This window comes from Drosophila arizonae, chromosome 2, assembly GCF_054131065.1.
Source record: "Drosophila arizonae isolate 15081-1271.41 chromosome 2, UAZ_ARI_1.0, whole genome shotgun sequence".
Lineage (NCBI taxonomy): Eukaryota > Metazoa > Arthropoda > Insecta > Diptera > Drosophilidae > Drosophila > Drosophila arizonae.
This window is the reverse complement of record NC_142922.1, coordinates 27,868,928-27,896,343: the sequence shown is the minus strand read 5'-3', so window position 1 is coordinate 27,896,343 and position 27,416 is coordinate 27,868,928. Positions and strand designations below refer to the sequence as shown.

Sequence of the window (27,416 nt, the reverse complement as noted above, 5' to 3'; positions counted from 1 at the left end):
AAGCCTAACTACTCACACACTTACTCTAAGCCATAGCTCTATAGACTGATTTTCAGCTCATGCGCTTGCTCTCCTTTGCTCTGTCTGACCCACCATTACCGTCTGTCTATTTCTCCCTCTCTATCTTTCTCTGTCTCTCTCTCTCTCTCTCTCTCATACACCTCGTATTCGCTGTCTCTTGCAGTTATGATTTATTATTCGGCATCACGGAGTCAGAATCCTATCATACATTGGCCGCATTAGCACTCGAGGAAGGATTATCTGAAAATGAACGTGATAATTTATTGCGCTTCTATATGCAGAGTCGCTTTGATGTTCGCCCCGATTTGGCATTGGCTGCCACGCTAAAAAAGTAAGTGAAATTTATGCGCTATTTTATGATGGGCGTGAAATACAAACCGACATCGCGCTCCGGGGGCTGGATAGACTTACAACTTGCCTGCATTTAACACTTTGAGCGCGCTGTACACACACAAGCAGACGCATAAACACAAACACATACACATGCATCGATATCGTTTATCTCAATTAGAATTGTTTATGTGGCAATTTGTTGGCCTTAAGTGGCAAGGATTAGAGTCGCCTCGCCAGCGCCTACAAAATGCCTCGGCTAATGTCACAAACTGCTGCACATTAGCTTTGCTTCAAATTAAAATTGATGCGCACTGTAGTCTAGCTTAAAATTGAAAAAAAAAAGAAGAAAAATACCCACAGTCAATTGTTGGATTTTTTCTAGTGTTATTCAGTTGCGTTCAAAAAGGTAGTTGGGGCAATAAATCGCATTAGAAATATTCCCGCATGTCTGAAAATAAGCAAGAGCTTTATCTAAGCTCAATAAAACTACGATTTATTGCATTCATTTCGAGAATTTTTTCATTCCATAAAAATGGGAAGTTATTGGGGAAACTGGTGAAACTAGAGTACCTCGAATGGCTTCAATAAACATTATTATATATATAAAAAAAAAAAAATTCACAATGAATATTCTTGTATATCATTAATCATATTTATTTTATGCCTTTACTTTATCGATAAACTAATTTGCATTTTTAAACGTAGCCAGTGTGTCAATTCCTATTATAATATAAAAACATAGTTTTTCAAAATAGAAAATAAAATCAGCAATAAATAGTATAGAATTGCCGAATGCATTGCCAAATAGAAAAGTCCTCATAGAGTGTATAAAATTGGTATTAATGAGGCTCTCCAACCAAAAAACAGTGATGCTCTACAAATCTAACTCGTTATTAATCTAAGTACCAGGTCCATAATTGAATTTTGGGTTCCTCCCTCCACAAGGATGGTAAGGAGTTTAGAAGAAAAACTCATTTCATATATAAGAAAATTGAATAAAATTTTTAATATATTCAAGCCATAATATTTAAAATATTTATAATAATAATTTTGCAAATAATGAACTTTGTTGGCATCTTCTTCATTTTATATTGATTAGTTTGCTAATTACGAATATTAATGACATGCATACATACACACATATGATATTCCACAATAAGTGCGCAGAAAAGTATGCTATAATATTTGGAAATGAAATCATTAGCAATTATTTAAATATATGCATATAATAATAATATAATTCTCATATTTAAATAATTACTCTGCATATCAAAAATTTAATTTCTATTTGTTTATTGGCTAATTATTTGATTTTTGATTTCAACTTAATTAATGTGTGATTAAATTCATTGGCATTAAAATATTTTTATTATGCCTGGTCTGCCTTATTGACCAATATTTTGTTATTATTTTATTATTTAGCACCATAATAATGTATGTCTCATTAGCGTCAAAGCTGACACGAGCAGCAGCATTTCAGGGGACTGAATGGAAGAATGCCCTTTGGCTATCATAAATAATAATGAACAAGGCTCTCTGCTGGCGAGAGGCGAGGCAATTATGCCGAGAGTTAGTTAGTTATTACAGGGACTCTGTCCGATTCCCGCTTGGCTCCTGTATAGACTCTCACACACACACACACAATAAATACAGCCACGTACACAGAGACAAAGAAGCATTCATTATTCCCTTCATTTCATTTCGTACCAAAAAACAATGCCAGCTACTATCTCATTTCTAGCAGCCAGCAGGACTTGACTCTAGTCGGTCTGTGTCTGAGTGTGTATGTGTGTGTGTGTGTGCGTCCTCTGTTTGTGCCGTGCAATAAATAAAAAGCACAATGCACAAAATTTGAACTCGACGACGCCGCCCCCGCAATGTCCACATCACTGTGTGCGTGTGTGTGGGTTTTCCTGAATTGGATTCCTTGGAGATGCGTTTGAGTTTGGCCAGAACGACAGTTTATACTGTATATATTTATATATATATATATATATATATAGATATATATATATATATATATAGATATATATATATATATATATATATATATATATATATATATATATATATATATATATATATATATATATATATATATATATATATATATATCTATATATACTATATATATATATATACATATATATATATCTATTTGCACAAAACAGCGCAATTGTTTCTAAAGACGCTCGACATAGACTCTTAGTCGAATGGCAGGAGTTAACTTACAAAACTATTCTAAGCACCATAGCAGACTAAAGAGTATGCTTTCCTTTCGAGAGTCTAGAATGAAACTGATATGGAAATTCATATATTTAGTAAGGCTTTAATGCTTGTTCATAGAACTAACGAAAATCGGAATGGAATTACATCACATTGAAAAAATATGTAAACAGTTTGAAGCTACAATTTCCAATGCGCATTGCGCATTATATAATTACAAAAGTTTGCAAAGTGCTGGCAGCAAAAAAGCAGCTGCCCTTTCAAGAGTGTCGCAAAAGGTAGTGTAACAAAAAGGAATGCATGAAGGCTGCAGGCCAGTCGCCGCTGGCGGATAACAGCAATAACACCCACAACAATAGTAGCAAAAAAACAGCAACAACAAACAAGAAGAAACAACGACAAACAAACGATTGAAAGGAAGTTCACACAATCAACAACAGATGCGCTTTTTCACATGCGAATAACTGAACATGGAAACTCTCCAGGGAAATTGTTTTGTATGCCACTGCCTGCACACACACTCAGTCACACACACACACATACACCGACATAGCTGTACAGCTGCTGCTGCGCATCCCAGTGGCAATGCTTTGTTGTCCGTCATTGAATTAAATGGCAGTCGAAACAGCAGCTGCAACAGCAGCAGCAGCAGCGGGCAATGCCTCGGCACTTTTTGCTTTGTAGCTCAACATGACGCACCGACAGCTGAACAGACGGACAGCTGGACAGTTGGACAATTTAGACAGCTCGCTAGCTGGACAGTGTATGCAGCAGAGCATCAGCAAATCGAGTTGCCCGCATCCTTTCAAGCCTGGGGCTTCGGTTGTTTTTAACAATATCTCCAAAATACCCCGTAGCCTGAAAAACTCTCATTCTTGTCTCTGTTACATGACACATCTCAAATGCATCATTCTGTGTGCACAGTGGGCGTGGCAGATGTGGAGGTGGCTGGTATCTATTTGATAAAAATGCTTGAAATTGTCATTCGATGCATCAATTGAGTTATTGTTTGCGGTCTGACTCTAAGTGCAGCTGAGAGAGCTCTTAAGACACTCAGCGGAAAGACGGTAGAGGTAAGAGCTAAGCAGAGAAAAGGGTCGAGAAAGTGAGAAAGCTTTTTGCTCTTATTGATTTACCTTCGAGGCAATCATTCCTTTAAGGAATGTATAAAAATTAAAGAGCATAAGCAACTCAAGCACTTATCCGATAGAAGCTAAATGTTAGTTGGGATTAAAGAATAATAAAGGAATTTAATTGAGCGGGCTAAAATATAATTAAGCTGCTGGTGTGACAGCTCGAGGAGGAATCAATTTGATGCGATTGAAAAAGCATCGACTGCTTAAGTAGCTTGATGAAAATTTCACTTAGCTAAAGCTGCTCACATATTTCTCACACACCGGGACACAGACACACACACAGACACTCACGTGTGAGTGTAGCAACGTCTTATGGCTACTCGAGACAGGCTTTAATTCATTGGGCAGCCGAAAGGAGACCGGATGCGAGCCACTAAATAAATGCCGCTTAGCTATTGCCTCGCCTCTTTGCTCCCCCCTCGCACTGAATGGGCTATTAATCTGGGCTGGCAGACTGAATGTGTGTCGGATTTACGTTTGAGACCCGGACATAACTAGCTGAAGCACCGGCAACAGCAACAACAACAGCACTAACAGAAGAAGAAGAAGCACACAAAATTCCCTGTAATGCCGAAATGGACGATTTCATGGCTAGTGTAAATCAAACACGCCTGCAATTAGGCCACTTGCACAGAGAGTGAGGGAGAGAGAGAGACAGAGATAAATCTAGTAGAGGCACCCACACGACCCCGCTCACCTGAATCGACCAGCAACAGCAGCCCAATTTGAGGCCCGAAACAATTTAAGGCAATTGCTTTCAAACTCATTAGCATGCACCCTGCCCACGATTGTTGTAGCTGTTGTTGTTGTTGTTGTTGTTGTTGTTGTTGTTGTTGCTCACTTTGTGATGTAGCTCGACTTGTAGAGCAGCTTATATTAGCCACCTGCTGCAGTGTTGCACAACACCGAACATGGCTCGAACGCACCAGGGCCCGGTATCTGGTGTAACTGTATCTGGCCAGCCATTAAATGCAGCACGAAAACATGTCCAAAGCTCGGCTAAAAGGGTCAAACAGGCCGCCGCCTCCCAGACACCCGACAACAGCAGTAGCAGCAGAGGGCCAAAAATGCCATAAAGCAAAGTGTTGAAAGTGGCGCAAAGCCTAAAAGCTACAATTTTGCCGCTGCGTAAAACTTGCGACATCCTCGCTGATAAAAAGGCATAAAATGCGCTGCGTGAAGGATGCTCAAAGGATGCCGTGGCCCTCTTCGGGCCAAGCAGCTGCTCAAACGAAATAAAACTGAGCCAAGGTGAGCACAAAAGAAATGCACTAGCCCCCCAAGTCTGCCAGCCCCCAGGTCCAGCCCCAGCTCGAGAGCCGCCTCAGAGTCGAATTATTAGAAATTATGCAAAAAGTTGCAGCGGACTTGAGGCCAAAGTGGCAAAAGTAGCCCACTTGGCAGTCAACATTTATTAAATATGTATATAGTATATTGAAGCAGCCTGATCCGGAGAGGCAAACAATTTCAATTTGCGTCTCCCTAGGAGCAGCTCTTGAAGGAAATAATAATAGATTTCTTTTTAAACTCGAGGTAATTCTGTGAAAGTTTTTTGGGGCAACTGAATTAAGTTTTAGCATGTGCCACAAATAACTTTCTTATGCTTCGACTAAAAGAAAGTTTTAGTTTTAAAATTTTAGGGTAAATGCATACGACTTTTGCTAGGATACATTTATTTGTCAAATCTAGAGCTTAAACTTCATAAAATCTTTCACTTTTTAAGAGGGGAGTAAATAAAAATAATTTAAATAAAAATAAATAAATAAAAATAATTTAAATTAAACAAATATTAAAAAAAAGGAAAAAAAAAATTAATATACGAATTAATATTTACATAAAAATAATATAAATACAAAAAAAAAAAATTTTAATTATTAATAAAATTGAATTAAAATATTTTATTACTATGCTGTTGTAAATGCTCTAGCCTTAAATCTACCAATAATTTATTGTATGTTTTATAAGTGTATTTTCCAGCAAATGTTTTTCCATTATTAACCAAGAACTGTTGCTTATATCGTGGAAAATGTAAACAAAATTCGAGCCTTATCTTAAATCCAAACGCCAGGCCAAGGGCCTTAATAACCGCCAGCGGCGAATGGAGCCAGAGACCCGGCTCAAAGTGTCGCTGACAGCTCTATTGTCATTTTAATTTTGCCAATTTATAAACCGCAACGGCAACGCCGAGCTCTTTAATTACCAGTGTTGCCAAACACGCGCCGCCAGACACGTAGATAAGGCGAAGGCTCTTTGGGGCAGCTGCGGTCCAGGCAGGGATTGAAGGGTCGTCGGGTCGCCCGGTCGCCCGGTCAGAGGGTCGATGGCGACAAATGCCGCAGGCGTTGCTAGCCAACAGACTTATTTATTTTAATATTATTATTATTTATAAACAAGTAAGAAAGCTCTAGTCGAGACTGCTCGACTACGAGATCCCCTGAACCCTTGGAGTGCTAGCTATTTCAATAATTTTTCGCGTCTTTCAGCTTACACAAGAAACACACACACATACACAAACACATACACACACAAGCACCCACGCATAAACACGCATGGGCTGCAGTGTGCGCTTACTATGAGAACTTAATTGTTTAATAACTTTTTTTGTGGACGTACGATCTTCATGAAACTTTAAGTTAATTATAACATGGATATGCATGTAATTGCCAAAGCACAAGTCTCTAGTATTTGAAATACGCGTTTTACAAAAGTGAGGGTGAGGGGGTGAATTTAGAGGTGGGGGGTAAATTTTAACAAAAACCGAAATTGTATAAATTGCATATAAGCATACATTCAAAATTTGGAGACTCTAGCAATAAAGGTGTAGTAGATATAATTTTATAACTGGTTTTCGATAAGGTTTTTCATCGATAAAAAAAGATCGGGATGAGTTATCGAATTTTAATGATAAACTCGATATCCGCGCTGTAATTACGAACATTTTACAAAAAATTTGAAGTCTCTAGCTCTTATATCTTCGGAAATCGACGCGTTCAAACATACGGACAGACGGACAGACGGACAGACGGACAGACGGACAGACGGACAGACGGACAGACAGACAGACGGACAGGGCCAAATCAACTCAGCTCGTCACCCTGATCAAGAATATATATACTTTGTGGGGTCTGCCACGCCTCCTTCTGCCTGTTACATACATTTCAACAAAACCATTATACCCTGATTTCCCATTTTCAATGGGTTCAGGGTATAAAAATATGCAGAGAGCAACCCACTGGCAGCTGTTGTGTGTTCTCTGTTGTCTGCTGTCTGCGTAGCTGTTGTGCGAGAGTCGTGGGATTATGATGACAGCGGACGAGCTGAAGCACAGTATGCTGCTTAATTTATAGTCCTCGGGCTGGTAGCGGAAGTTGCATACATTATGTGCACAGCGTCTGGCCTGCAGCATATCGGATAAAAGGATGCCCAATACTAAAGGGCCGTCAACTTTTAAGCGCCGCCGCTCCGTCTGCCCTGTTGCCTTTTAGTACGTTGTTGGCTTTAATGCGTCGGCTAAATATGCACATTGTTGGCCAAACAACTGACGGCCATGCTCTTAGTGCTCAGCCCCCTCAACTTGCGGTCCAACTAATTCTCTTGCTCTTATGTTAGCTCTCAGCTTTTCGATGTTATATATTTCTCGAGGTTTGCTTAAGTAGTTTGAAGATAGTCCTTGGCAAAGTGAAAGCAACTTGTTAGTACATATTTAGCATATGCAAAGTATAATGTTTAAGCATATATAAAAGTGGATAAATATTTGATTTCATATATTTATGAATGTTAATATATTATTACAGGTAAAAGCTTGTAAGAGGGAATATAGAAATTTACTTGGTATTAAATTATCATTATTATTAATTTATTATTTCATTTTATTTTTATTTTTTTTATGTGATTTGCTTTTATTGACAAAACATTGACGGATAAGAAAAAACAATTTGTATGAGAAGATAAATAATTAACTTGTGTATGTTGAGATAAAAGATGACGAATTGAATTATTAAGCAAAAATTTCTGAATTTGCTGTCGAGTTAGCCCAACTTTTCAGAGCATGCGCTTGTTTAATAAATTATTCAACCGAATGATTTTGCGGCATAATAGACTGCTTGCAGTTTTCATAGGCTTCAGCATCTTGGAATGGTTTGCCATTCAAATATTCCTGCTAAATTATTGTAATATGGAGTTGTCTAAAAGTTTTCTAACATTCTGTCCATAAGAATGCTTGAACATGCGATCCCATGCGCATATGTGCCATTCGCCGTTGCTGATGCGCTCTCCAGCATACCACATACATGCACATATAGAGAGTATGTTGTGCGTTTCATAAAGTTTTTCGGCTGCTCTGCTTCTGCTGCTGTTGCTGCTGCTGCTGTTGCTGGGGAACGTGTTGTTTGCTCGCTGAAACATCATAAATTACATGCGTGCTTTTTGCCACACGCCTCTTGTGTGTACGCGCTCAAACTCAATCTGCAGCGGACCCTAAACCAATGCCGAGCCCCAGCCCGAGCCGCACTCACTCGTGTTATGCATATGCGCCCAACTTTTCGTTTGGCTGTTCTATTTTATTTTTATTTTTTCTCTGCGTTCTTTATTCTTATTATTTTTACTGTTGGTGGCATAAAAGTGCAGGATGCAAGTATGAAGGCGTTGGCGAGTATTATATTAATGTTTGTTGGCTCTATAAATCTGTGAATGGCAACAATTTTAATGTCGAAATTTTATTCATGAAGTGCGAACGCAATGCGCGGCCTTCTGTCGGCGGGATAACATACATACATATATACATACATATGTAGGTATGTACATTCCAGGGGGAAATTGCCTGTAGTTTAACTGCGTATTAAATATATTACACCGCAGAGCCGGGTAGAGCACGAATAAATGTTATAGACATGTAGAGTTTGATACTAAAGCCACATGCAAATTACAATATGTGTGTAAATCCACAATTATGGGCTGTATAAACTTGATTACTAACCTAGTTGGCTCAAGCGGAATTGCAAAAATAAAATTTAAGCTCAACTATTTTTATTATGGAGGTAATTTTAGGAGAGAATTGTGTTTAGAATCAAATAAGTTTGTCTCCAAGCCGTTTAATTAATTTTACAGCATTTCATTTATAGACCAAGAGACATAAAAAACTATATTCCGTTAAATTAAATATATTAAATTTTTAGCTTGCAGTTTTAAAATCTTCCAATTATGTTGTATTAATTACATTTTTAATTAAAATTTTACAAATTTCAAAATAAGCTATTATTTTATTTTAGCTAAATCTATTATAATATTCTATTTAATTGCATTTACAAAAATTTGTTTGATGACTTTTCTTCTATATTATTTTTACTTTCAAAATTTTTTTGAATGTTTCTCTGATCGCTTTCCCTTGTTTAATTATTAGCACAATCTCAAGCTTGTTGCGTAGTGTAAGTGCTGAAATATAATAAAAAAGCTGCTTTTGGTATTCGAGGCGTCGTAAATGTGCAGGCAATCTTCCACATGCCAGACCAGACGCCGACGGCCACCCGACACAGACAGACAGTGCACCAGCTCAACCTCAAGCCCATTGCGGCCAGCAGAACAAGAGTTATTCATAATCGTTTGTCCATATTTTGTGGCCTATGTACACACACACACGCACACACACATACAACAGTAGCCACATTAAGCAACAGAAACAAATGTGGTACACAAAGCGACCGCAAACTACGGTGGGGCATTTTCGGTGAACGCTCGCAGTGCACGCTGGCGTATGAGCAATATAATATATATTTGTTTAAGCTCTAAAACGAAATAACCGTTACTATAAATAATGCAGTGTGCTTATAACAAATGGCAGCACCTTACACAATTGCTGGCGCATTCGAGAGCCCAGTGAAAACAATTAAAAAACATAATTTATTTGATTGTATGCCATTAAGGGTCGTATGAGTATTATGTGTAGTGTGTCAAGAAAGCAACACACATTTGCAAGGGCGCTGCTCTATGCCTTGTGGCAGCTCTTTTCGTTTCGCATTCATCTGCGAGCAATTCCACCGGCTTGTGTTCACTATTTAGCTGAAACTGTGCCTTCGAGTGCTGCCAGGCAGAGCGCGGCCCGGCCTAATGGGGCCAGCGGTTCCGGAAATGGCAGCCGTGTTAAGTGGGGTCTACGAACCCCGAAGAAGCAGCAGCAGCAGCGGAAGGAGCAACAGGAGCAGAGGCAGCACTGGCAGCAGCTGCCATCCCATTTTAACCCTAGCCAGACACAAGCATTAACGCCCTTCCAGAGATACAGCTCGCTCTTGGGTTAGCTAGTTATTTAAGCAAATGTTTGAACTGCTGCCATATCAGTTGCTATCAGTGTGTGTGTGTGTGTGTGCGTGTGTGTGGCCTTAGGACGATTAAATGGATTTGATTTTGGGGCTAGCAAAGGCTCTGATTCCAGTTTGTTTATGTATGCTAATATAGGCTGCATATTTGTGGCTGAGCTTGTTTTGGGATTATGAAATTCGAATTGGAAATTGCGCCTGGAGCCGACTAGAGCAGCCTAGTTGTTGGCTAATCGAGCATAAGTTAAGTCAAAGATATAATGTGTTTGCTTGAGCATATGCTAAGCTGATTTCAGACAAATGAATATTATTCAAGCAGGTTCAGCTAGGGAATAAATTCTATTATTTGAAAATGATATTCAAAGCAAATGTTCAAGAAAGCAATTTCTAATTTTTATTTCTTAGGCAGATGAGTGCAGGGCAAACGTATAATTTAGGGTATCACAGGATATCTTTAATCAGGCTTCATATTATATTTAAACTTTTTCAGTAAATAAAAAGTAGACATCATGGCTTAAGCAATCTAAAAAGTGCTTGGACTAATGCATCAAGTATATATATGCATTTATTAATTAAGAAATTTGCAGAAAAATTTTGTATATATTTCATAGACCCCAACAAAACAGTTTAGCTTAACTTCAACTCTTTAACGAATCCATGCTCGCTTTAAGCTCTTACAACAATTAAATGTTCAAGCTTTACCGAAACAACTTTCACCCATGTGGGATCATTGCACTTGTAATGCGGCGCCAGTCTGAACACCTTCGTCTGCCACAACGAAACATGTTCTCAGGGCATCCTCCTGCACATTCTCATTTAATGCAATTTAAAATGGAATTGCATTTTATTTGCAGAACTTCATTAGCAAAAACCGTTCAGCAAATTCATTACGACTCTGCCAATGACTATCAAAATGTAGGGCACTACAAATGGCTGCAGTCGACCAAAAGTTGACTGTCGCACACACTCATGAACTCCAACAGATACACACACACACACACGCGCAAACACACGAAATGCACACCTACGAGCACTCGAAATGTCTTCTCGAGTGCGGAAATATTTAAAGTGTCACACACGCTGTTCGGAAATTAAATGTGAGCATTGCTTCTGCTCAGCCAGTAAAAGTGGCCCCGGGTATGAGATCTGGCTGAACGGGAAACGGGAAACAGACGTCCCATTACACTGTGCAACAGCATAATTAAATATATGCATATATACTATATATGTATATGATAATAAACTTTTATTTGTATGAAGAAAACGTATGAAGAGGTAAAATGACCTTAAATATATACATTATTTATATATACTTAATATTGTTAGGCATGTTTTGTAGGATAGATACGGTATCTAGAGGTTCATTTGAATGTTTTTATCATTTCATGAAATTATTTGAAAAAACATTTACATGTTTTAATGACTCATTCTGTTATGCTGAAAAGTTAAATAGACTGGATATGGGTTTAGTTGAATGGGTTGGCCTGGAGAGTTTCTTTATTTTAATACTCAATACAGTTTTTTTTCTGGACAATGATTAATGGAGCAATACACGAAAAAAATTTGATGAGATGATTTGTCTTTAGGTTTTAAAGTATTTTATGAAGATCTTTGTAAAATATCATTCGAAAATAGTTCTTGAACATACGATGAATGAGAAAGTAGTTCGGAAAACAACTCTAGCGATATGTTAATGATTATCATCTTATTAAAAGAGAAATATGTGGAATATGCAATATACTTGAAGAGAAGACACTCTCTTAATATTTTACTTGCATAGCTTAATAACATATGTATATTATTTAGATAATCTCAAACATACATCAAACATAACTGAAAAAGGAAAAAGGATCAAATTTGAAAATAATGTTTAGTGCTGAAGCAATTCGAAGATCAATTCATGGAAGTTCATTTCCTTGCCTTTTATGTTTTATGTCATCTGATTGAAAATGAGCTACTTTGTCTGGTCCGTATGCCATGTCATCTTCTTATTTGATTGATCCACTTTCTCGTGCAAATAATTTCATCTGTATACAATATTGTCTAGACGAACCGCAACACATCTCAATCGCACATCAAAGAGCCTTAACCTTAGAAGTGTTTAGCCAAATGACCAGGCACATCTACGACTCTCTTGCACACATTTTCATATTCATTTACCTTCCCCTCTTCTTTTAATTAACCGTCGGTCAACGGCGGCACAAGAAATAAGGCAACAAAGAGAAGGGGAGTGGTCATTAAGGTGACTAATACATTAATCAGCAATTTCGTGGTTTACTGCGCAATCCACAGTTTATATACCCGACCTGCCGTGTGAATGGCCAGAGTCAGAGCCAGCGACAGTACAGTGCCTGCTAGCAGTCGAGGTGTCTGTCTCCTGTGCAAGCGACGTCTCGCCTCTCGCTGTGGACGTGGCACAATAACAAAACGACATTGTTCGCTTTTGTTGTGGCAGCTTCCAGTTCCCGCCTGCCCTTCGCATAAGCATCCTTCCATTCGTTGCATACTTTTCTGAGTGTTTGCTGTGCATATTTCTGTTGCTTGTCGGCCGGAGGCGCTTAAAGTTTTGTGTTCTGTGTTTTGGGTTTTGATTTTTAAGTGTTTTGCGGTTAGTTTTTTGAGTGGAGAGTTTACTTTGCGTTTCGTTACGTTGCGATGCACCGCTTTACGTGGTGTTGCGTTACGTTTGCTTTGGCCTCTGCCTTTGCAGCACTGTTTGCGGTGCGTATACGTAACATGGTTGCACACACACACGCACATAGTATGCGGTTATTTCTATTAAATTCAACTGTCGTGCGGTGGTTCAACTTCTCGCACAGTTTCAGCTGCTTTTGTAAGCCACCAGAAATGCTCATATATGTTTTTCGGTTGGGATTCACGCTGCAAAAACAAAAAAAAAGTTTTTCCGGTTTCGCATAATATTTTCGTTTATCTCTTTTTGCTGATGCATTTACGGTCGAAAATTAGTTGGATTTCATTACAGCTTAGGAGAAAAAGTTTTTAATGAGCAACTAAGCGTGAATTTCAGACTATTTCTGCAATGAAAAGCGGGTAATGTAAATTAAATGTAATTCGAAGGAATAGCAAATCCATAGACATATCAAATTCTGTTCCATTTCTCTAAGCTATTTGTAGCTGTTCCTCCTTCCGCTTTGCAGCTGCTGATTGCCATGTTCCCTGCTCCTGCTCCTGCTCCTGCTGCTTCTGCTTCTGCTGCTGCTGCTGTTGTTCGTTGAATAATTTAAAGAAATATTGCAGAGAGTTTGCCCAGTGCGCTGCTTGAGCTCATTTTAAGTAAACATAGACTTGACATTTTCACTTTATTTATTGCACACACACATCGGGATAGACGTTCGCGTCCTGCTGGCAACAACAATTGGAGCGCTCGCTCTAAGCGTTTGCTCAAGTGTGTGGGATTACATAATAGAGACCGCAAATAAATATATCGCGTACCATAGCCACATGACACACGCAGCAATAACAACAAGCAGCTATGTACGAACATGTGTCTCCGGAGACAGCAAGTGCTGTTCGCTTCCTTCTGCCAGAGCACTTGCAGCTCTGCAAGAAAACCAGCAGCAGCAGCAGTAGCTAACGGGTAAAAATAAGTGGAAAAGAAGACCACCGAGCGACTCGTACCTTGGGCCATACATTCATGATGAGTGCTCCCCCTGCCCGGGCCTCACCGCCCCAGGCTGGCTCTGCAGGAGGCGGGGTGGACGGGCTTGAAGGTGCAGAGACTTGCCTCTTGGCTGTTGTCTGTATCGAGGTCAAAGCGCATAACTTAAGTAGCCGACAATAAAATGCATAACATGGCGCTCGGGCCAAAAGGCAAAAAGCAAACCTGAGCGAAAATGTAGAAAATATGGCTCTATTTATTTGTACATTAGGCTAACAAGAAGAAGCAGCAGTAGCAGCAGAAGAAGATGTTGAAATACGCGCCTGACAAGTATTTTTTCTATGTATATGTGTGTGTGTGTATGTGCTCTTATACAGCAACGCCCCGTTTCCCCTCGGCTTTCACCTGGCTGTAGCAGCTGCTAGCAAAAGGCCAAGTGTTGTGCTTGACATGTGCCGAGAACCCATTGAGCACAGCCCTGACTGTACGTTGTTGTTGCTATATTTGTGCATATATATATAAGTGTGTGTGTGTGTGGGTGTCCTGCTGGGGCCATAATAATTTCACGCTGCGCTGCAAAGGCTGCTGAGATCGAGGCATAAACCATATTTGAGTCCTTTGGCGCATACGTCAAATAATCAAAGCAAATGAAGTTCTGACACTATAAGAAATTGGATTAGGAATGTTTTTTATTAAAGTGAAGTGGAAATTTGTAAGGAATTTAGAAATGAAAAAAGATTTAATCTACTTTCAAGAGCTCTATAAGTTGAATAGTCGAGCAGAGTTTGATAGAGTGAAGGAATAAAAGAAAATGTGGTAAGGAGTGGAGTTCTTAGTATTTACTGAAAAATATATATTGAGTATATTTAAAATTAAGTACATTGATTTTATTTTTATTTTTTTTTTTTTTATTAAAAAATACTCCACACTAAAGAACTTTTCACATTGAGTGCGTTTGCTGCTTTCTAACGCCTTTTGTGCCCACGAATTGCGTATTTTGCGTATTTTGTGCGCTCAGAGAACTTTCGGACAATGCGAACCGCATAATTAAGCGCTGAAGTGTGCAACCGACAACGGCGTCAGCTATTCGAAAATTGTTAACAATGCGCATTACGTATACGCCATGTGGTGATTGTAGTGTTTTGTTTTTTTATTCACTCTCTGCCCACACACAGATACCAGGACATGTACAACAATCCGATAAAAGCCACTAATTTGGAGCATCGCGACGTCGTGCTGGACATACTCTCCGATGCCCGGGTCGTGGGCCCGCTGCTGCAGACGGGCATGTTCCATGCGGATGTGAATCGGCGCAATTATATGTACGTATTCGGACACAACAGCGCAACGGGTCCCTATGCAAATGTAAGTAAGAGAGCATTTGAATTACTATATTTGTGTATATATGTATGCATGTATGTAAGTATGTATGTAGATGGCATTTGTGTGGGCAAATGGATTTTCGATATTGTGTGCGCCGTCAAGCTGGTATTCTAATTAAACGGCGCATTTCATTTAACTGTTGTGGTCAATTCTCAAAAAACATAAACGGCATAAGAACTCGCTTCCCATGGCGACTCTTTGGTTAGCTGCTCTCTGCTGGGTCTTTCTATCATTGGCTGCCATTTTAGCTTTTCAGCAAAACAATTCACAACTTTGCAGCTGTACGGGCCACGGCGCGTAACGATCGTAATAAAGGCAATGAACTGCCTTCCACTCCTGCAAGACAACAACAAGAACAGCAACAGCAACACGCGCAACAAAAACAACTTTAAGTTGAGGCCAAGTCGCTAAGTAGACAACGAACCACCTCAGTGTGGGCGAGGGGAATACGTTACGGCTTTTGTTTTTGGCTTTGTGGCCTGCGGGCGGCTCACTGGTTGAGTGGTTGAGTGGTTGAATGGCTGGCTGACTGGCTGGTTGCCCGTTTGCCTCAACCAACTTGTCTGGTTATTTGTGTCTCTGCCGAGAGCGTCTGTCCCGTGCGTCAGTCCGTACGCCGCTGCTCTCGGCTGCTGTTTTTATGGCTTTGCCATGCTTATGGATTTGCTAGTGATTGCCATTGGAAGATAGCCTGTGTTGCTCCAGCTATCGCTACTCTAAACATTCAGTTTGTTATGATTAAATGTGTCTATCGATTTGTAATTAGGATGCGAGCACAGCCATTTGCTTGGGGATAATACAACAAATTTGATAGCCTGACTGCCGCTTGAACCACTTTGATTCGCATTAATGAAAATTGAATAAGCATTTCGAATTCGGTATAGATTGAAGCTGATATATTGCCAAGAAAGCAATTTCAAATTGTCAAATAGCCAATAATATATAGGATTAAATGAAGAACCTAGCAGACAGGGCATAGGAGACAAAGAATACATTTAAATATTTAAGCTAAGGAAAAAAAGAATAATAATAATATTGAATGTTTGTTTTGCAATTGAAGTGAATTTTGATAAGTTAAGATTGCTTGAAATACTATATATTATTATTATTTGTAATATTATTGATGTTCATTTATGAAAATATTTATTTGAATAAGAAATATATTTGTATATATTACTATTTTTTTTTCCCTTCCATTTAAAGTAGTACACATTTTTAAATTCGTATACAAATATTTAAAATTGAATTGAATAACATCGAAATAAATCATCTAACAAGTAAAAAAGGTCTTATAGCGAACGTAAACCATTTGACAGTATACAAAATAATTCCTGATGTATTCATAAGACTTTAAATACCCGTCAGAATACATCCGACAGCAGAGCCTGACAAACAGCCAAATGAGACAGAATGAGACAGGAACAACAACAACATCCAGCAAATCCCCAAATAAGGAGCACTAAAACAGAAATAATGAATGGGGAGAAAACATATAAAAATCTAAATAAAAGGAGCCAAAGCAACGAAAAAAATACAAATACAAATAAAACAAATAAGGGAAAAAAGCGAGAAGTTATTATTTCGCATTATATTTTTGGGAAAGTTTAGCTTTGGCTCTGGCGTTAAGCGTATTTTTACGACCCGAGCTGGCCAAGGGCGGAGGGTGCGAGAGTTGGACATAAACCATGACCAAGTCAACTAAGACCCAACTAAATGAAAATAGACGTCGAAGGGGCTCTCGATGCACTCGACTGGCTCTTTCAAATGCGACAACAATTTGTGGCTGAGTGGAAAGTGCAACAACTTTTTAATGGCCGGCAATTAAAGCATCAGGATATACTCTATACGGAGAGCATAAGGAGAGAGTAAAAATATATATTACCAATAAATAATGAGCAAACGAGCTGCAGTGCTTACACTTTGTGTAGAAACTTTTGTTTATTTTCTGTTTTCTCTCTCTCTCTCTCTCTCTCTATTTCCCTCTATTTCCCATTAAATTGTAGTTGTTTGCTAAAAGTGGCTTAATAATAGATGAGAGCATGTGCCATAGCTTAAGCGACATTTATATTTATGCGCTCGAGATGAGAAAAAATGCGACGACGATCAGCGTAAAGCGCCAAAGCGCATTAGTTGCAAATAAATTATGAAATGAAATGAAATTCACTTAAATAATTCATGCCAAAGCCGAAGCCAAAACGCTGCCACGACGAGCATGAGCTGGATTCTTGGTTACGAGCTGGCTGGCTGCCGTTTGCCTACAAATTATCGCAGCGACAGCCCAAGTCCTGGGGCCCATGTGCCAGACAAATAAACAAACCCAGGCCCACCCACACAGCCACGCACACACACACATGTACACAGTTTGTGTTAGGCGAGCTTTAACAATGCCGCAACATTTTTCTCCGGCATTTTATTTTTATTTATTTGGCCATTTGCTTTGTTGCCTGTCAGAGGCCAGAGCCAAAAACTCAACTGAAACGCGCACATTTCTGCATAAACTGCGCTGCTGCCGCTGCACTTGTGACCAAGTACTCGGATACCCTCTAATCAGAAATGTTGAAAACCGAGTCGCTTAAAGCTAGGACAGGTAATTCGAGCGGATTTTCCATGCAAGCTTATCTTATGAAAGAAAATGGATTTAAATTTGTCTTGAATATTTTTCAACATATTGAAAACTAAATTTTGTCAACTTCTGCCCAATTGCTCAAAGGGCTGCACAGGGTATATCGAGGCCACACTCACGCCTTTGTCCATAGTTATTTCTATGCTAGGCTACTTAAGCATACCAGCTGGCGACCACGCCCACTTCACTCCACTCCACTTGAAACCGACAAACTGACTGACTGGCTGACTGACTGAGTGACTGGCTCCGCTCCTCTCCGCAAAGCTCTCGCCTATCTCTGAGTTAAGCTGCGGGCATATTGTAAAACTTTTTGGCACATGTCTTGCATGTTTGCAGCTGAGAAGCTGCCGTCCAAGGACCCCAGAAGAGACACTCAGTTCTGTCTGAATGCGGCTCAAGGCAGTTGTTTAACTGGCTAGAATGATGTGTGTAAAAGATCTTCTTAAACGCAGCCAAATTCAATTGCATTTCATTCAGTATACATATTTATATCTATTTTTAGCATTTAAGAGGGAATTACTTACATACATAAACTTTTATATCAAAGTATTTTTCATATGAATAGATATTTTAGGCAGCAGCTAATAGAGTTCAATTTGGTTTCCAAAACATTCAAATATTCTAAAATATTTCTATTAATAATAATACATATTTAATATGCTTTAGCATAATAAAGTCTGCATATTTGATACGCACCCACAGCAACATACCGAGCATTCCAACTATGTCTGCTTTGAGCCCTTTTGTCGCCCTTCCTCTGCCCGGTAAAAGTTTCGAGCTGCCTTTTTGATAAGAATGCGAAATAAATTGTGAAAGGAAGGAAACAGAATTCATAAAAATAAATATAATAAAAACGAAACTAAAATTTTTATTTGCGTCGCGCGGGCCAAAAACTTTTCTTCATTCACAATTTTTTGTCTTCCCTCCTTTTCGTCCTTTTTTTGCTGCCGTTGACCGCATTCATAAAAGAAATACGTCTCAAGACTTGGGTAAATAATAAAAAACTTTTGCAACGTGACGCGAAATGTGTGGGAATACTTTTGGGTTCCAGTCCCGAAAAAAAGATGACTCCTGCGCAACTTAAGCAACTGCTCGAAAATTTCTAATTACGAAATAGAAAATTACAAATTAAAGACGCCCCCAGCTCGGCGTGGGCGTGTCAGCTGAAGCTTATAAAAGCCCATTAAGATGAGTTACAAATTACGGCCTGCCCTCCTCTGGCCACGGGGGGTCGAAGTTCATGCCACGCCTGCTGTCGCTTACATTAGGGCCAATTTGGCAAACACTTTTGCCAATTCCCGAGGTTGACGCTTAGGCGAATTGTTGCTTCCGCTGGCTTTGGGCTAAAGCGGAAGTCAAAGCGAACGAGCGAACGGGAGCGAGAAAGAGAGAGATAGAGCGAGGTGGACAGATGCTCGATGGCGCAAAACAAACAAAAGCATAAATTACAACAAAATTAACGCATGTATTTTAAATTGAGTTTCCGGGTTTTATTTGTACGTTCATATTCAATTTCAATGGCGAGATTCGTGTAGGAAGTCAGACGAAAATAATTTAATAACAGTTTATGGTTTTTAATATTCATATTGAAAATATTTGTGCTGAACTCAATTAAAAGGTCACTAAAAATAGCTCTTTGCATCGCTTGTTTTATTCAATAATCATTTATGACAGTGTATTTTGACAACCATAAGGGAAATTGTGTAAATTTGGCTTACTTTAAATTCTAAAACTGTGTCAATAGCAGCCCAGCAATATCCTGTTTAATCCAATTGTTGTCTGTTGAACTTTCTATTATTTTGCTTCAATGGCTTTCAAATAAACATGTGCTGGTTGTTTGGCAACAACTCGGGCCATAAACAAGTATTTATGGTCTATACAATTCGGCTTGTCTCAGATAAAAAGTTGACTGAACCTCACAAAAGGGCAACAGAACTTGCCTCTGTTCCATGCGGGCTGACTGTCTCTGTCTTCGTTCGATATTTGCACATTTCATGGAATAGAAAATCAAAATCAAAAATGACATTTATCATTCATAAACGCCATCAAAAGCCGGCGACAACCATGAAAATGAGCCAAAAGGAGCTCAGGCAAACGCCACAATGGACGACACCAATTTTTATGAGCGCCAAAGCGAAATGCTTTGTGACTTTGTTACATTTTTCATGGCAACAGTAAAAAGTTGGCTTTATTACCCACCTACTTACGGTTGCAGTTGATGCCCCTTCCCCCCTACTCCCCCTCCTCCCTTCTTTCCGCTTGCCCACAAACTGTCCGACAGACTGGCCAAATATTTATGCAGCCAAAGCCAAGAAGATTGATGCTGACTGGCCAAAAGCTGCTGAATAGCATTTTCCCCTGATCTGGTGTCTGATGTCTGTTACAATTTTCACCACGTTTTCAATGCATATCATAAATCTCGCTGAGGGTATATTGATTTTCTACAGCAGGTCGACAATGGTCTAAAAACAATTTGGTGGATTACAAACGAATAAAGCTAAAAATGGAAAATGTAGCTATTTTAAATTGAATAGACCAAGTTTAAATTCAATTCCATTTAAAAAGTGTTTGAAAGGAAATAAATATGAAATCAGATGAATAAACTGGAATTATATATAATCTAAAAATATATAAGTATTTTAATTTTATATTTTAATTTTGTAGGTGCTAGAGTTAAATCTAATTTGAATTTTAGAATTACATGCACATATATAATATTTCTTTAAATTAATTATTTTTATATCTTACATTTATAAGTTGAAAAATATTTGTTAAATAAAATATTTGATTTTGTTTAATAGTTCATTAAAATACATATTATAATATATATTACAAATATACATACATATAACTTTACTTTTAATATACATTTTTTTAAATTTATTATTTCTTTATTATAAATTTATTGTAGAATTCAATATATTTATAAAAAGAAAATTATTTTATTTATTATTATTATTATTAATTATTATTTATTATTAATTTTTTTAAAACTTTTTTAAAATATTAACTTGTATTATTTAAAAAAATAAATTATATATATGTATATACAATATTTTATTTAATTTTATTATTTTCATTTTTTATTTTTTTATTTGATGTATTTAATATTAAGAGAATATTCACTCCTGAGATAATTTAATATTTATAGAATGCCTAAACTGAATATTTTATTATTTTCCTTTATTTCCTCACACTAAGTAAGAGTATTTGAAATATTTCTTATTTCTCAATGTGCCTGCTCATCTGTTTCAATTGCAGCTACCGCATAGCATAATGGGCGAGGAGCTGGCGTTCGTTTTTGGTGCGCCGCTGGCGCCGGCCGGCCCATTTCCCAGCCACAACTATTCCGTGCAGGAAAAGCTGCTTTCCGAGGCGGTAATGGCATATTGGACGAACTTCGTGAAGACCGGGTGAGTAGTGTCTGAGCCAAGGGCGAATTGAAGAGTGCATTTGCTGAGAGTTAGCGATTGGAAACGCAGCGGGGGGCGGCATCCGCAGAAAGAGAAGAGTGGAACGGCCAGTGGGCCAGCAGCGAGGGAGGCTGTGGGTGTCGGGCTACACGACTAGTCGCAGCTCTGCATGCAAATGCGACAGAGACTACGGATGCGATTGCGAATGCCATTGCGAATGCGATATGCAGGGAGCTGGGCTGCGGCACGTTTTGCAATCTGCAACGCTCGGACAGCGAAATGAATAGAATTTTTACTGCCGTTTTTATGATTATTTCGATGCAAAAACAACTCCAAAACGGGCCATAAGCAGGACATGCAAATATTATTAGTGGCAATGCGCTGCGCCCCTCCAGCCAAATGGCAATCAAAGCCAAAATCAGAGATCGTTAGCAGACATTTCGGATTATATTTTTGCCTTACTCCTTTCTCCACTCCACTCTTTGGATATTCAGTTTTTGGCTAATATCTGCGAGGTCATTAGCAGTGGAGCATGAGATTGAAAGGCAAAAGAAAGCAGGAAATATTAGAGCAAATGCGGCTTAAGGCGAGACCAACATGAATATTTGAGAGTAAGGGGCAAATGGGAATAATATGAGATACTCTGCTAAATTTATATACTCTCTCGTAGTAAAATAATTTATTTTATATTTATTTTACATTTATATACTTATGATCATAAATCTACGCACTTAGAAACCCGAAAGCACCTTGGAAGGGCACATTTCTGAACTCCCATGTGTTGGAGTGGGATCGCTATGACTTGGATTGGCCAGAGTTCAACAAGCGTGCCCAGGCCTATCTCAATATTGGTGAGTAGAGCTCGCTCAATTTGCATGCCCTCTCCAAGTACTCTGATATCTTATCGCATTCATGTTCGCGCTTTTGATTTGCGTAGGCATTCCGCCGACAGTGGGCTACAAGTACCGTCAGATCTATATGAACTTCTGGAACAAAGAGCTGCCGGACGAGTTGAATCAAATTGCCGCCATACAGCAGCAGCAGCTGGCCGGAAACGAGGTGATTACGGGCCACATGAGTAAGTACGGGCCGCGTGACAATGGCGCCGAGGATCCGGTGCGTACTCTCAAATTGCTGCTCCAGGAGCCGGTGGCGACGGGCAGCGAGCAGCTCGAAACAGCTGCGGAAAACATGTACAATGCCCCGCCCACATTCGGCCACGTGCACAGGCTGCAGCAGCAGCACCAGCAGCACCAGCAGCAGCAGGGCAGCGAAGGCGTGGCCACCACTTCCGTGGAGGAGGCGACACCCAACAGCGATTACGGGGAGTACGGGGCATCGCCCTCCCCGGTGGCTCCCGGCGAGCCCATTGCCAAATCGGAGACCACGCTGCAGCTGCTCATCGCGCTCATTGCCATCTTCCTGGTGCTGAATGTGGTCATATACACCACGTTCCTGGTGCGGCAGCGCCGCAAGCGCAGCACCACGATGCAGCGCAAGCTGGGCGGCAACATCCTCAGCTACGACGGCGCCAACGACGACGAGCTGAAGCGCTGCAGCAAGTCGCGCGACGGCGACGAGAGCTACATCCTGGACATTGTGCGCAAGTCGAACACATACGAGGCCATCAAGACGGGCCAGCGCTCGCCCATCAACGGCTATGCCATGCAGCGGCAGCTGAGCAGCTCCACGGTGGACACGCACACCAAGGTCTGCGAGTGGATGTCCGCCACGCAGCACCAGCAGGCGCTGGCCAGCAAGGCGGGCAGCTTCAACACGACGCCACCGCCGGCGGCGGCGGTGCAGTGCGACGGGCGCATCATCATTTGCCAGGACATCGAGGTGGTTGACGCAGCGCTGCTGACGCCGCAGCACATGCACGAGGGGCAGGAGGGCGTGCACTATGAGCTGCTGCTGCAGCGCCAGCACTCGGCGCTGACCGAGCCCTGCGAGGCGGCGCTGCAGCCACAGCATTGCCACTCGCACTCGGATCCCGTGGACATGATCCTGGCCGCCGACGAGCAGGTCACCAGCTTTGTGCACGCCGACGATGTGGACATCAATGTGACCAGCCGCGACGAGGCGGCGCTGGTGCTGCAGCCCCTCAGCGCCGCACAGCAGCTGGAGCTGCTGCGCCAACGCAACTACCCCAAGGTGCTGCCCACGGCGCAGGATTTGCGCGCGAGCCACAGCTACAAGCGCAACTCGCTGCCGCCGCAGAACTACGCCACGGCGCCGCTGCCGCCGCCGCGCACCATCAGCAGCACACTGGGCCGGCGGCGGCGCGACAGCAGCAACATAACCACATCCCCGCTTATGGTGGCCCAGGACTGCGGCGAGGAGGAGCCGCGCGAGCCGCCCATCACGCAGAACACGCTGATTGTGGGCCCCATTGTGCCGAAATCGCCGGCGGCCTCGCTTAAGCGGATTAAGCCGCCGACTCCTGGCGGACCAGACGCGCCGTTGAGCACGTTGAGTGGCTCATTCCAGTCGTTCGAGTCGGTGCCCCCGGCGCACGAGGCAACACCGCCCCAGGGACAGCGCACCGAGTGCGTCTATGCCATAGCGGCGAGTGCCAGCGTCGGCTCCATGCCGGGCAGCAGCTGGTCAGCGCCCAACGGCGATGTCTATGCGCAGCCCATGAAGTCAGCCTCGAGGACGTCGCTAATACCGCGCCCGCTGCAGACGGCAGCAGCGACGCCAGCAGCGGCGACAGCAGAGACGCCAGCTGTCACACAGCAGGTGTCAACGGCAGCTGCCACTGCGTGCGAACAAAGCTCGGCGCCTAAGGCGCCGGCCCCGACCCCAGCCCCAGCCATGCTCAGTCGCATACCGCAACTGCAGCGGCAGGCATCCAGCAAGGAGCTGTCGCCGGCTGACAGCCAGCCGACAGCGGATGCCACAACAGCATCAAATTCACGCATAGACTCCACCATCTCGAGTGGCTCATCGGCCTCGACCGCCTCCTGGTGCAACTCGACGACATCCTCGTCCTCCTCGTCAACCGGCACGGTGCGCACGGAACTGCAGCCGAGCCGCAGCATCGCCACCCATATATAGAGCTGCAGTTGACGCCCTGTTGCGGTCCGCTAAGCAGCTCTTGCCAAATCCGTTGACGGCGCGGCTTGTGGCGACTGCAACTGCGACTGCGACTGCGAGTGCTCGGCATTTGCTGGTGTCTGCGCGAAATTTAATAATACATTCTGGCCAAAAGTTTATCTTTGACTTGACGGTCGGAGGAGCCGTGCAGCTGCTCGAGCATGGCAGGACCTGCGGCAGCTCGTGGTCGCCTTTGTTGGCCAAAGTTTTGCTAACTGCAAGTTGCGTCAAGGCTTTGATTCAAATTAGAGAGAACGAATATCGAAATAACTAATGGAAATTCGATTCGAGTCAAGACGAGTTTGGCCAACAAATTGCGGTCAAAGCAAGAGAAAAAATAGGAAAAGCAGCAGCTCTTCATGAACATAAAAAAAGAAGTCTTAATTAGTTAATTGAAATAGAAATGGAAGAAAAGTCAAGTAGAACTGCTTATTAGTTAAGCGAGACGAACTATACGAATAGAAGATTAAGCGAATCAAAAATTACTTGATAAGAATATTAATTGCCGCTGATTAAAGAATAAGTTTCTTAGTAGTTGCAGATATTTCAATTAAACTTTACAAATTATTGCTTCAACTTATCAGAAACCAATGAGACAAAGGAATCAAAACAAATAAGCACTACATTACATTTATATATATATAAAAAATACCCCCAACAAGTATTATGAGAGGAAAAATGTGGGAGCTACTGATTACTTCATATAGCATATATTTAGGGACATAAGTATACGAACTAATTAAACAACAACTAACGTAAATTGGGGCACAATTTAAGGACTTTATGGTAGAAGTGGAAGTTGAGTTTATTTTTGTAGGCTAATTGCAAATGGAAAAGGAAGAAAGTTTGTCCTCTGTGCGCTACCTGTGTAATGAGCACGAACAATGCGAAATTTGATTGGCCCAAACGATTGGCAAACAGGAGCCCTTTCATAAGTAGTTGCTGCCAGCAGGAGTAGCAGCAGGAGCAGGAGGAGTGGCAGCAGCAGCAGGAGCAACGGCAAAACTGTTGGCTATGTCAACATTTGAATAGTTGCAAATATTTCAAATATTTTGAGATACTTAGCCGCTGGGAGTTCCGTCAAACTTGTCACCGCAAAATAGTTGCCAAACAGTTGCCTAAACTCCATCCTGGCTGAAGGAAGTTCAGCGCTCTTATCCTGGGCTTTACTTTTGTTCTCGCTGCGAATTGAGTTATTGTGTCGACTTTGTCGCTTTTCGCTTGGCATTTTATGCAAATTGCTGCCAGGCAACAACTTTGCCCAAAAACGTTAAGAAATTCCCTCTCTCTCTCTCTCGCTCTCTCTCTCTCTCTCTCTCTCACTCTCTCTCTCTCTCTCTGCTCTTTCTTCATCTCGAAGAAAAGTTAAAGTCCCTGCCATAAACAGGGCGTAGAACCAAAGTTGTAATTAAATATTGCGCCCAATTGGATTGTTTGGCTGGCGCCCAGGTACAAAAGCCATTCTCATATTTTCGCTTTTGCATAAATAGTATGTTTATATTTGTCTTGCGCTAATTTCGTTAAGTACTTTTGTACTTCATTAGCAGAGACCCAAAGGCAACCAATTAGTTCATATAGACTCTATATATATATATATATATATGTAAATATATATATACAGCTAGTTCTTTTAGGCAAAACTAACAAAAATTTCTCTATATGTATCTACAAAGTTTCTTCCGCATTGAGACTTATTTGTACTTCAAAGAGCGACAAAGCAACGGCAAAACATCCTGCGGCATCTCATATGACTGACTCGGCTCCTGCTCTCTATCGGCTCTGTGTGTTAATTTGGCGCAATTGCCGAAATTCTTCTACACTATTCTCTACACTCAATTTGCATCACATTTCATCCATTTTTTTTTTTTTTTTTTCTTTAGTTTGGCTTCTCCTTTTTCCGCTCTAACTTTTCCCACATGTGGGCTCTCTGACAGTTTGAATATTTGTGCATTTCAGAGTCTTTTGCATGATGTTTTGAATAAAGCATTTGGAGCATTTAGTTAATTAAACCGAGCTAGGTCTATAAACCTCTTAACAAAACTTTTGCAGCTGAATCCAACACCGTTTAAGGCAGATGAAATAGATAGTCTCCTCCCCGGCTCTGTATCAAATTTCAACAGCATAAAACTCTAGGTCGACTACAGCAATTTGCTAGGATGATTTATGTCTTTATTCAAATAATTTGAAACTTTACATCTGTTTATTACTCTATTCTAATAGAGCTACATATTACTATTTTTTTTTTTTATTTAATCCTATGAATATACTATGAGGCAGCGAATTCTATTACTTCAATTTCAAATATTATTCCCTAAAATTCCTCTCTACTGTTCCATTTTGATATATATTCATTTGCATATACAACATCTTTCCCAAAAATTTAAAGATTTTTTTTCTCAGTTTCAATTATCAAATATCTTTATTATTTTTTAATTTTTTACGTTTCGCCCTTAATTAAATTGTAAATGAAACCTAAAATGTTCTATCTAAGCTCTAAGCGTTTTCACATTGTTTGAAACTTTTTAGCTGATGCTAAAATCACAGAAACTACTTCAACATTTGACCAACGACCAGAAAGTAACTCAAAGTTAGCAGCCAAAAAAAGAAGAAAAATAAAAAACACACAAAAAAAATAGAAAAATTATTTTCCAAAATTGCTGACAACCGCAAATTAGAGTTGGGTCGAGAGTTGATTTAAAAGACACTCTCTAGAATTATTTACAGATTGCGTGAAAGAGTGAAATAACCTTGCAATACATAAACAAATAGCATCCAGAGCAGAAATGAGCCGAGAGCCATACATAGTCCGAAATGAAACTTCCTTCAAGCATAAATTCAGTTGAATAACAATATTTTTGCCAGGGCTTTTGATTTATGGCAGACAAATCTTTTTTTTTTTTTTTTTTTTTTTTTTTTGTGGCTTGTACACGGCACATAAATAAATAATAAGCAAATATTTATTGCAGTTTAATATTTAATCGCGTTAAATCAAAACTGTCAACGAACGAAAAAAAAAAAAAAACAACAACAACAAAATTAACTTAAGTAAAAATTATGTGAAATAAATTTGCATTAATTAAACGAGACAGGGAAGGTAAATAATGATAATTGCTTATGCATACAATGATAAAGCGGCTTAAATGCATCCGGACTAATTAATGCACTTTATAATTAGTATTATAAGATTAATATAACATATCTATATGAATGTATGCCAACACAGGGTCAACAGCAATTCAATTCAATAGCATTCAA

The 27,416-nt window shown here is 40.3% G+C and overlaps 1 protein-coding gene across 2 annotated transcripts in view; it reads left to right on the top strand.

Annotated features, from left to right (window-relative positions):
• Positions 1–27,197, top strand: part of Nlg1 (Neuroligin 1) — a 52,326-nt gene extending 25,129 nt beyond the window's left edge. For both annotated transcript variants that reach the window (XM_089462712.1, XM_089462716.1), the window contains exons 8-12: positions 185–352; positions 14,819–15,008; positions 20,911–21,062; positions 21,798–21,913; positions 22,000–27,197. In XM_089462712.1, coding sequence (XP_089318838.1) covers positions 185–352; positions 14,819–15,008; positions 20,911–21,062; positions 21,798–21,913; positions 22,000–24,122 — 2,749 coding nt within the window. In that variant the 3' untranslated portion in view covers positions 24,123–27,197. The remainder of the gene's footprint in view (positions 1–184; positions 353–14,818; positions 15,009–20,910; positions 21,063–21,797; positions 21,914–21,999) is intronic.
• Positions 27,198–27,416: the final 219 nt, after the last annotated feature.